General features: G+C 46.8%; 2 protein-coding genes across 5 annotated transcripts in view; one reads left to right on the forward strand and one right to left on the reverse strand.

Moving 5' to 3' along the window:
- SUDS3 (SDS3 homolog, SIN3A corepressor complex component) overlaps nt 1–12,105 on the forward strand; it is a 1,028,644-nt gene that overhangs the window by 461,064 nt on the left and 555,475 nt on the right. The window lies entirely within an intron of this gene.
- Nucleotides 1–12,105, reverse strand: part of KSR2 (kinase suppressor of ras 2) — a 518,463-nt gene that overhangs the window by 415,530 nt on the left and 90,828 nt on the right. The window contains exon 1 of one of the 4 annotated variants that reach the window (XM_050747898.1): nt 9,810–9,970. The exons of the other annotated variants lie outside the window; for them this stretch is intronic. Within the exon in view, the coding sequence (XP_050603855.1) occupies nt 9,810–9,902 (93 nt within the window). The 5' untranslated portion in view covers nt 9,903–9,970. Of the gene's footprint in view, nt 1–9,809; nt 9,971–12,105 lie in introns of those variants that run through there. 4 annotated transcript variants of the gene reach the window in all.

A 12,105-nucleotide genomic window follows, 5' to 3' on the forward strand; every position in this document is an offset into this window, starting at 1 on the left:
CATTGTATTTATTTTCTTCATTGTCTTCCATTTATGGCAAGTGACATTAGTTTTCCATTACAATAGCTGCACATGGGTTAATTTTTAAATACATGCATGTTAAAAAATGGAGTTGGTTTAAAGAAAACACAAATATGGCAAAAAGTATGACGGTGGTATCAAGTTGATGCATTTGGAGAAACACTGTCCTACAAAATACAGTTCTGACTCCTTAAACTATTACTTGGGGCTTAACCCTACTCCATTTCTCCTTCCTTGCCTCATTCATTTCCATGTAATTCCCTAAACAGGGCCAGGCACAGTGGCTCAAACCTGCAATCCCAGCACTTTGGGAGGCCGAGGTGGGAGGATCGCTTGAGCTCAGGAGTTCGAGACCAGCCTGGCCAACATGGTAAGACCCTATCTCTACTAAAAATACAAAAATGAGCCAGGCATGGTGTTGTGTGCCTGTGGTCCCAGATACTCAGGAGGCTGAGGTGGGAGGATGGCTTGAGCCCAGGAGGTCGAGGCTGCAGTGAGCTGTGTTCATGCCACTGCACTACAGCCTGGGCAACAAAGCGAGAGCTTGCATTTAAAAAAAAAAAAAAAGTGGAAAACTACCTAAACACATGCAGGACCTCAAATGTCACCTCCCTGATTCCTCCTACCTGGAAGTCCTTTCCACACCCACCTGAGGAAGGGTATAAAAATGACCTGAGGCCGGGCGTGGTGGCTCACACCTGTAATCCCAGCACTTTGGGAGGCCGAGGCGGGCGGATCACGAGGTTAGGAGATCGAGACCATCCTGGCTAACACGTTGAAACCCTGTCTCTACTAAAAATACAAAAAAAATTAGCCGGGCGTGGTGACGGGCACCTGTAGTCCCAGCTACTTGGGAGGCTGAAGCGGGAGATGGCATGAACCTGGGAGGCGGAGCTTGCAGTGAGCTGAGATCGCGTCACTGCACTACAGCCTAGAGACAGAGCAAAACTCTGCCTCAAAAAAAAAAACAAAGACCTGAATCCTTTACACCCCTCCTGTGTCCATACCCTTTGCAATGTCACTTTGCAGTTGATTTACCAAAGGGGTGCAGTCTGTGTCCACACCTTTTCAGTGATGCTGGCTATGTGACTTGCCTCAGCCAATAGAGGGAGGCCTGTGTGCTTCTACTTGCTGGCTTGGACCCGTCATCCTCATGAGAATGTGCCCAGGCTAGTCAGCTGAAGGATAAGAGACTACATGGTGCACAGTCAAGTCTTCCCAGACGTCCCAGCCAAAAACCATCCCAGCTCAGTTGACAGCCAACTCTTGCCTGGCTATTGGCTATAAGTGAAGCCATCCCAGATCAGAGGAGCCACCAATCTACTGCTGATCCCAGAGGCATGGCCAATAAATGCTTATGTCATGTGCCATGGGGGTTTTGTGTTTGTTATGCAGCATTATGGGGACCCGTAGCTAACTGATACACCACCACATCAATGCATGAAAATCTGATTTTTTCTCCAAAGCCCACCTCAAATGCCACCTGCTCCAGCAGGAACTTATAAATTCTTTCTTGGGACTTTATTTGTACACACTGTATTATAGAATTATTCACAATTTTTCTTGCATTATAACTGACCAAGAAGACACTAGATCCCTTAAAGGGCTAAGATGTCCTTGCTAGATTTGGAAGAGTAAATGAAATAAATATAACAATAAAAATATGGCCGGGCATGGTGGCTCACGCCTGTAATCCCAGCAGTTTGGGAGGCCGAGGTGGGTGGATCACCTGACGTCAGGAGTTCGAGACTAGCCTCATCAACATAGTGAAACCCTGTCTCTACTAAAAATACAAAAATTAGTCAGGCATGGTGGTGCACGCCTGTAGTCCCAGCTACTCGGGAGGCTGAGGCAGGAATCTTTTGAACCCAAGAGGTGGAGGTTGCAGTGAGCTGAGATCATGCCACTGCACTCCAGCCAGGGCAACAGAGCAAGACTCTGTCTCAAAAAAAAATAAATAAAATAAATAAATAAATAAATAAAAATAAAAGTACCATTTCTGAGCACTTCCCCCATGGGCCAGGCCCATGCTGAATGTCACACATGCATTATTTCAATATATCCTTACATTCCCAGAACTAGGCGCTATTAACATCTACATTGTACCAAAGAAGAAACCAGGCACAGAGAAGTTAGGCCATTTGCTCACAATCACACAGCTAGTAAGTGCAGAGCCAAGATTCAAACCCAGTCTAATTCAAACACTCCAAAGTTACAGAAAGGATAATCTCAATTTAATTTACTTTAATTATTTAATAAATGCATGCTTTTTTTGTTTTGTTTTGTTTTGTTTGAGACAGAGTCTCACTCTGTCGCCCAGGCTGGAGTGTAGTGGTGTGATCTCAGCTCACTGTAATCTCTGCCTCCAAGGTTCAAGCAATTCTCCTGCCTCAGCCCCCCGAGTAGATGGGACTACAGGTGTGTGCCACCACACTCAACTAATTTTCGTATTTTCAGTAGAGATGGGGTTTTGTGCCACGTTGGCCAAGTTGGTCTCGAACTCCTGACCTCAGATGATCCTCCCGCTTCAGTCTCCCAAAGTGCCGGGGTTACAAGAGTGAGCCACTGTGCCAGGCCGCATATATTTTCCTTATAAGAAAGTTAGGACATTTCAGGCCAGGCGCAATGGCTCATGCCTGTAATCCCAGCACTTTGGGAGGCCAAGGCAGGCGGATCACCTGAGGTCAGGAGTTTGAGACCAGCCTGGCCAACATGGTGAAACACCGTCTCCACTAAAAATGCAAAAATTAGATGGGTGTGGTGGCAGGTGCCTATAATCCCAGCTACTCGGGAGCCTGAGGTAGGACAATTGCTCGAACCCAGGAGACGGAGGTTGTAGTGAGCCGAGATCACACCACAGCACTCCAGCCTGGGTGACAGAGCAAGACTCCATCTCAAAAAAATAAAAATATTTAAAAGAAAGTTTGAACATTTCAGATAAGGCCAGAGCTCCCTTGGACCACTCCCATGAATGCAGATCCCATCCCTGGAGGTAGAGCAGGTAATCGCTGAGACTACTTAGGTGCCCCTCTTTCCAGACGTTGATCTGTGAATTTTCACAAATACATACAGATCTGTTGAAACTCTGCAATGTGGTTTTATGTGTACGATTTCTTTTTTCCTCTCACATAAATGGTATCATACAGCATGCACTTTTGTGCACTTGCTTTTTTCACTCAGTAGTAAGCCCTGAGAGTCTTTCCATGTTAATCCATACAGATCTGCCGCGTTCTTTTTAATCTTCTGCATGAAGGATTCCTTTCATACCTGGGTGAAAAGCCCATGATGTGAGCAGTTCTGTGATGTCTGCTGGGACATCTTTGTCAATGACAATAAAGCATTTTCAGGAATAACAGCCACCATCGCAGCTGCCATGTACTAAACATTTACAGTATGCCTGGTATCGTGAGCCAAGTGCTGTGAATGTGTTTGTTCCTTTTTTTTTTTTTGAGGCGGAGTCTCGCTCTGTCGCCCAGGCTGGAGTGCAGTGGCCGGATCTCAGCTCACTGCAAGCTCCGCCTCCCGGGTTCACGCCATTCTCCAGTCTCAGCCTCCCAAGTAGCTGGGACTACAGGCGCCCGCCACCTCGCCCAGCTAGTTTTTTTTTTTTTTTTTTTGTATTTTTTAGTAGAGACGGGGTTTCACCGTGTTAGCCAGGATGGTCTCGATCTCCTGACCTCGTGATCTGTCCGTCTCGGCCTCCCAAAGTGCTGGGATTACAGGCTTGAGCCACCGCACCCAGTCGTGTTTTAATCCATGCGACAATGCTAGCTGTGAGGCTGGTACTTTCAGCCCATTCTACGAACGGGAAGACCGAAACTTCAACATGCTTAATCATTTGCCGAGATCCACAGAGCTATTGAAGTGGGAGCGCCACGGTATGATCCGAAAGCTCTGTCTCTTTACCAGGACACTATGCTAGGAGCTGTTCACGGCTCCTTCCCACTGACCTGGAAGTGCAAAAGTTGGGCATCGACCCCTCAGGGGAGAGGCAGGGCCTTATTCATCTTAGGAAGTCCTCTAAGTGAATTCCTGAATTCTAGCTCTGAGGTTTGGGCCAGTCAGTTCAGCTCTCTGAGCCTCCACTTTCTCATCTGTAAAACAGGTGTCTTTCACCTTTCCTCGCAGGCCTGCTGAGGCAGTCTCAGCCAGACGTGGTGGCTCACACCTTTAATCCCAGCACTTTGGGAGGCCGAGGCTGGTGGATCACCTGAGCTGAGGAGTTTGAGACCAGCCTAGCCAACATGGTGAAACCCTGTCTCTACTAAAATACAAAATTAGCCGGGTGTGGTAGAACACACCTGTAGTCCCAGCTACTCGGGAGGCTGAGAAAGGAGAATCGCTTAAACTTGGAGGTAGAGGCTGCAGTGAGCCGAGATTGCACCACTGCACTCCAGCCTGGGCAAGACAGAGCGAGATACTGTCTCAAAAAAAAAAAAAAGAAATTATATGTACAGTAGATACCCCATACACTCACGTCCTACTTGTTGAATGGGGATGTGGACTCTGGGGAGGTGTTTCCCAGGTCACCCAGAGACTAAGATCCTGCACTTGCCAAGGAGTTAGAACCAAGGGGTGTCCCAACTATGACACATTAGAAATGGGAGGAGTGAGTTTAGGAAGCAGATGGAGTGAAGGAGACAAGTGGGGACAGTGGCCTCGAGTTGTGGCCTTGCCCTTGAGGCAAAAGGGAATGAGAATCATCTTGCGGGACAAGAGCGTACTGAGCTGAGCAGGGAAAAACCCAGAAAACTGCAGAGTGTGAAGCTATGCTGGGCAGAGATCGAGCAGGGCTTCCCAAACAGGGACCCTGGGAAAGAGCAGCTCTTTCTCCTGGTTTTCCAGGATTGATGCTACAAAATAACTGCGGCTGTCAGTTAACAGATTTGCTTTGAGCCAAATGCTGAAATGAGCACATTTTATGAATTACCTTCTTTAATTTTCCACAACGCTGGAGGATTGTGATATGGGTCCAATCACTGTCCCCATTGTACAAAGGAAGAAATCAAGACCCAGAAATGTCAAATAACTTGCCCAAGGTCATCAAGCTACTAAGTGGATAAACTGGGATTTGAACCCAAGTCTATCAAACTCTCATTAATTAACACACAAGGAATGTCATGCCAGGCCAGGCACGGTGGCTCACACCTGTAGTCTCAGCACTTTGTGAGGCCGAGGCAGGAGGATCACTTGAGGTCAGGAGTTCAAGAGCAGCCTGGACAACACAGTGAAATCCCACCACTACTAAAAATACAAAAAATAGCCAGGCGTGGTGGCATACACCTGTAATCCCATTTACTCGGGAGGCTGAGAGGCACGAGAATTGTTTGAACTCAGGAGGCGGAGGTTGCAGTAAACCAGGAAACTGAGATCGTGCCACTGCGCTCCAGCCTGGGTGACAGAGTGAGACCGTCTCAAAAAAAAAAAAAAAATGTCATGTCAGATGAAACCACACAACAGCCAAAACAAAAGGTATAGTATAACCCTAGTTTCTGAATGCAAAACGCATTCATATATATAATTATATACACACACATATATATACACATATACACACACACACACACACACACACAGAGAGACAGAGAGAGAAAAAAGGTTGGCAACTGCATCTCTGGGTTATGATAGGTGAAGTTTATCTTCTTATTTCTGTCCTTCTGTATCTTATAATTTTTCTATAAGATACAGATATTTTTTCCAAGAGAGGGGGTCTTGCTATGTTGCCCAGGCTGGTGTCAAACTCCTGGCTTCAAGCAATCCTTTTGCCTCATCCTTCTGAATAGCTGGGATTACAGGCACAAGTCACTATTCCCCATTTATTTTTCCGTAAGCCTGAATTACCTATATGATTGTAAGTTACAAATCACATGAAAATCAGACATTTGCCAATCATAAAGACACACAGGCCATCCTTAGTGTCAGCCATCTCATTAAGTATGACAGGCATTACATAAATATGCCAGACATTCTGCTAAGTACCTGACACATTATTTCACTGAATCATCACAATAGCCTCAATAGGAACCCCATCTTATTTACAAATGTGAAAACAGAGAGCCACAGGGTTTAAGTAGTTCTCCCAAGGTACTAGATAATTTCACATTATTTCCCTCTTTCCTCAACTTCCAAGCATAAGCTTCATCTGAAGATGTCTGTTAAAAATCAAACATTACTACTCAGGAGGCTGAGGCTGGAGGATCGCTTAAGGCCAGGAGTTCAAGACCAGCCTGGGCAACATAGCAAGACCCCCATCTCCACCAAAAATTAAAAATTAGTCAGGCATGGTGCTGTGCACCTATAGTCCCAGCTACTGGGGAGGTTGAGATGACGGGATCCCTTGAGCCCAGGAGTTCCAGGCTGCAGTGAGCCATGAATTGCACCACTGCAGTCCAGCAGGGACAACAGAGCAAGACCCTATCGCCAAAAAAAAAAAAAAAAATCAAATTTCTAGGCCCATCTCTTAGAAATTCTGATTCAGTGAATCTGGCGGCAGCCCAGGAATCTGTGAAAACACCGAGGACTCCAATGGTTCCAAAGATCAGGCAAGTATAAGAAACATCCCTCTACTGTCTGAACAACTGCATAATGAAAGTAGCTTCTCAGTCAAGCTGAAGGATCTGGGTCCTTGGGCAATAAACACAGGGCAGAAACCCCATTCAAGAAGCCAGGGTTCAGCACCCTCCACAATCAGTCCCCTCTACAAGGGCTGTGGGCTCATTTGTACAACAGGCTCATTTTCCAAACAGCTTCCAGAGCAGTCAGCACCTGTCCAGGGCTGAAGGAGCTCCCAGTGGGCAGGAAGGACAGATGTGCAAATGCAAATCACAAGGCCACATGGCAGGAACCAGAGCAGAAGGGCAGCCAGGGTTCAGTGCGGGCATGGAGGATGCCAAGTCAAGAGAGATGCCTTTTAAAAAGCCGTGTTCCCGCTGGATGCAGTGGCTCACGCCTGTAATTCCATCAATTTGGGAGGCCAAGGCAAGCAGATCACCTGAGGTCTGGAGTTTGAGACCAGCCTGGCCCATGTGGTGAAACCCCATCTCTACTAAAAATACAAAAATTAGCAGGGCGTGGTGGCGCATGCCTGTACCCCAGCTACTCCAGAGGCTGAGACAGGAGAATCACTTGAACCTGGGAGGCAGAGGTTGCAGTGAGCCAAGATGCGCCACTGCACTCCAGCTTGGGCACCAGAGCGAGATTCTGTCTCAAAAGAAAAAAAGAGGCCGGGCGCGGTGGCTCAAGCCTGTAATCCCAGCACTTTGGGAGGCCGAGACGGGCGGATCACGAGGTCAGGAGATCGAGACCATCCTGGCGAACACCGTGAAACCCCGTCTCTACTAAAAAATACAAAAAACCTAGCCGGGCGAGGTGGCGGGCGCCTGTACTCCCAGCTACTCGGGAGGCTGAGGCAGGAGAATGGCGTAAACCTGGGAGGCGGAGCTTGCAGTGAGCTGAGATCCGGCCACTGCACTCCAGCCCGGGCTACAGAGCGAGACTCCGTCTCAAAAAAAAAAAAAAAAAAAAAAAAAAAAAAGAAAAAAAAAAAAGCCATGTTCCATATCATAGGATAACAATAATGGGAGCTCCACATTTATTCTAAGAGAAGCGAGGCCTCATTCATTCATTTAAAGATGTTCATGGTGCTTTTTTTTTTGAGACAGAGCCTCACTGTTGCCCAGGCTAGAGTGCAGTAGCATGACCTCGGCTCACTGCAACCTCCGCCTCCTGGGTTCAAGCAATTTTCGTGTCTCAGCTTCTCCAGCAGCTAGGATTTCAGATGCATGCCACCACGCCCAGCTAATTTTTGTATTTTTAGTAGAGATGGGGTTTCACTATGTTGGCCAGACTGGTCTGGTACTCCTGACCTCAAATGATCCACCTGCCTTGGCCTCCCAAGGTGCTGGGATTACAGGCATGAGCCACGGCGCCTGGCTGAGGTGCTTTCAAAATACAGACAGCAAGGGATACAAAAATCACCTACACACTACCCCTGCCTTTAAGGTGGGCTATTTCAGGCAGGACTTGAAGACAGGTGCCTTTTCTATACCTTTGGATAAGTACAGAAATCAAGAGAGAGCATTTAGATACTTTTATAACTATCTGATGGAGTCATCTTATGTCTGTTCAATCTAATTTTTTCAAAGTGAGCACTGGATGTTGTTTGGGGTTTTCTCCATTTCATTTCCCTCATAAATCCTCTTTATTCTATTTCAGAAAAGTATTGGCTGCAAAATGTCAGAAAAGATAAAGCTGATTCTTCACCACAGAAGGTGGGAAAGGCACTGACTCTTCTACTTGGTGAATTTCCATGTATTCATCTTAATCTACCAACATCTCTAAATAAATTATTTTCCAGAATGGTTCATGTATCATGACAATCCTGAGTGAGTAGATTTTTTTTTTCAACTTGTTTTGAGACGGGGTCTCTCTTGTTGTCCAGGCTGGAGTGCAGTGGCACAGTCGTAGCTCACTGCAGCATCAACCTCCTGAACTCAGGCAATCCTCCCACCTCAGCTTCCCAAGCACCTAGGACTACAAGCGTGTGTCACCATGCCCAGCTAATTTTTTCATTTTTTGTAGAGGTGGGGTCTTGCTATGTTGCCCAGGCTGGCCTCAAACTCCTGACCTCAAGCAATCCTCCTGCCTTGGTCTCCTAAAGTGCTAGAATTACAGGCATGAGCCACCGTACCTGGCCCGATTGTGAATATCATTCTATAGATGGGGAAACCAGGCCTTGGAATTGCTGGAATCGTGCCCGTGATCACAGAGATAAAGCAGTATCAGGGTCGTGATTTGAACTCAGGACCTCTAGTTCCCAGTGCCGTGCCCTCTTCACAATTCTCTGCTGAAACAGAGCATCAACGGTTGAGAAGCACAATTAGAAAAGGGCCTTTGTATGGCTTCCCCCTGCCAGGCGGCCTAATTGATTTTTAGGTCGACCTCAATTCAAGTCCATGCAGAGCCGAACTGAAGAAAAAAAACAAAGGTTCCATCTTCAAATAAAGAAACACAGGACTCTTGGAAATAGCACACCCAAGCCAAGCCCACCGTCTGACTCTGCACTGCTCAGGTGTAGGCTAAGGTTCCCTGGGCCTGGGGTTAGAGGGATCACAGGTTGCGGAAATCCGACAGAGCTGGAGCCCGAAGGTGTAATTTTCCATCTCCACACCAGGGGGCAGCCTGGCACCTTCCACGACAGATGGAAAATTTTTCAGGCCTTGGCCCATCGGAGCGTCCGCAGCGCCTTATTACTGTACTCTGTATTAGCATGGCGGTAAATTTAGCAGCATAAACACACACACACACACACATACACACACACACACAAAATCAAAAAGTCAAGCCATGTGACAGAGCTAAAAATAATCGTGTCTGAAATCCCTAATGTGAAACGGGGAACTTTTCACTCCAAATCTAAACCCAGATCAAACCTGGAGACCTCCGGGAACGTACTGGCCGTTGGGTTTGACAGAGCCCCAGATCCTCACCCTTTAGGTGCTATTTTTTTTACATATATATAAAACGAAAGCGGAGTCCATGAAAGCTGGGAGGGAATGCAGGACACCGTGAGGGCCTTCTACGGACCGGGCCCTTGCAAGAACCATCCCTGGTGTAGACCTCGCAGCAGCTCCAAGGGAAGGGGCTTAGCTCTCAGCCCATTTTACACACGAGAAAACTGCGGCTCAGGAATGGGACAGGGCTGGCCTTATGGTCACACACATAAAGAGGCAGGCTCCAGAGCCCTCTGTGTCCCTCAGGACTGCCCATCAGCACCCCATAATCGCTACCTTCTCCCTAAAGGTACAGATGAGCAGCAAAGAGTTCCAGCCTTTGAACTTGCTTGTCCCACCGGCCGGAGCTCTTCTGTCAGCTTTAGGCATAAACGGCCCTTTCCGTTTCTTCAAGTGTCACCTCTGCCCGAGCCCCCCTCAATGCCACCGTCACGCCGCCCTGCTTTCTTTCCTTGGTGGCACTTCGCTATCTCACAAATCATCCTGTTTATTGGTTTCCATGGTTACGCACCCCCCCCCCAACCACCACACACCCATCATGTCAGCTCAAGAGAGCACGGGCTTTGCCTGTCTTTTCCCCAGCGTTCAGATCTGTGCCTGGCATACAGTCGGTGCTCAATACATTTTCCTTGGTCTTTCAATAAACCAACATCCTTGGTGGTTAAACACCAGGCCACTAAAAATGAATCCCAAGTCCTTTTCAAGCGGGCACAGAGCACCTGCAGGACCGGGTCCCTGGTTGTGTTATTAAGGTTCTCGGGTGATCAGACCCCATGCGGGTAATGAAATCGCGGCAGCCACAGCCGGCAGCCCCGACGCCTTCCCGCCGTTGCCAGGGCGACCATTGTCATAACATCCCTGGCGCTTAGCGGCCCAGCTGACGAGGGAGAGAATTATTTGACTGGAGAACGTCTCAAGTAACCGGCCAATTTGCATCCACAGGAAAATCCCCTGCTGAGGGAGGGCTGGAGGCCTGGGAGAGGCGCCCTTCCTTCTCTCCCCAGCTCTGGATCCCAGTGAGAACCAGATCCCTAGGCCAGGCAGAGGAACCCAACAGTCTGGGGCAGTCCCCGGTGAATGCTGGAACACAGGCAGCTGCCTCTGCAGGAAGGAAGAGCCCCCTGTCCGCTGCCTCACTATTGCTGATGGTTTTTCCTTTTCTCTATGTTATTACTGCTAGTGAATATTACAAACAATAGAAAAAAAGGGTTAATATATTTAATGAGCACTTACTAGACAGCAGGTCCAGTAGTAATAACTTCCTTACACGATACTTATAATTTTAACATTTACACAATAATACATTATGTCAATATTTATACTCTACATGTATATTGTCTAATGTCATCATAGGTGTAGGCATACATCTCCCACACATGATAATTCATATGTAATACATAATATAATTTGAAATATAACAATATTTATATTATGCAACATATACAGGTTGAGTATCCCTTATCCGAAACACTTGGGAGCAGACATGTTTCAGATTTCAGATTTTTTTCAGGTTTTGAAATCTTTGCATTATACATCATGAGATATCTTGGGGATGGTACCCAAATTTAAACACAAAATTCAATTATGTTTCATATATACCTTATACACATAGCCTGGAAGTAATTTTGTACAATATTTTTAATGTGTTGCATTACACAGTGTTAAGATTTATGTGTGGAATTTTCCACTTGTGATGTCATGCCAGTGCTCAAAAGTTTCCGATTATTGGGAGGCCAAGACAGGTGGATCACTTGAGGTCAGGAGTTCAAGACCAGCCTGGTCAACATGGTGAAACCCCGTCTCTACTAAAAATACAAAAATTAGCGGAGCATGGTGGTGGGTGCCTGTAATCCCAGCTACTTGGGACACTGAGGCAGGAGAATGGCTTGAGCTCGGGAGGGGGAGGTTGGAGTGAGCCAAGATCATACCACTGTACTCCAGCCTGGGCGACAGAGCAAGACTCCATCTCAAAAAAAAGTTTCCAATTACGGAACATTTTAGATTTTAAATTTTGGATTAGGGATGCTCAACCTGTATTATATATTTATAATAATAAAACTGACATTTGTTGATTGTTTTTATATGCTAGCCCTGTGCCTACTGCTTTGTGTTAATAATGCTGTTACTGATGAATTATTATACAATATATTCATAATCACAAACATAGCTAAGTCTTATTGAGCACTTACTATGTGCTAAGTGCTTTATGAATATTATCTGTCATACGCACCCTAAGGGCTAAGAACCAACCATATTATTCCCATTTCGGAGATGAGAAAAAGCAGCACAGAGTAACAACGGAACTTGCCTAAGGTCACATAGATAAAACACAAGGAGGGAGGCTGCCCCCAAGCCTGTCCCCTTCCTTATTTCCATAGCACAGTTCAAAGGTGTTAAACTTGAGCTTGGGCCGGGCGCGGTGGCTCAAGCCTGTAATCCCAGCACTTTGGGAGGCCGAGACGGGCGGATCACAAGTTCAGGAGATCGAGACCATCCTGGCTAACACGGTGAAACCCTGTCTCTACTAAAATACAAAAAAAATTAGCCGGGCGAGGTGGCGGGCGCCTGTAGT

This window comes from Macaca thibetana, chromosome 11 (assembly GCF_024542745.1).
Source record: "Macaca thibetana thibetana isolate TM-01 chromosome 11, ASM2454274v1, whole genome shotgun sequence".
Taxonomy (NCBI): Eukaryota; Metazoa; Chordata; class Mammalia; order Primates; family Cercopithecidae; genus Macaca; species Macaca thibetana.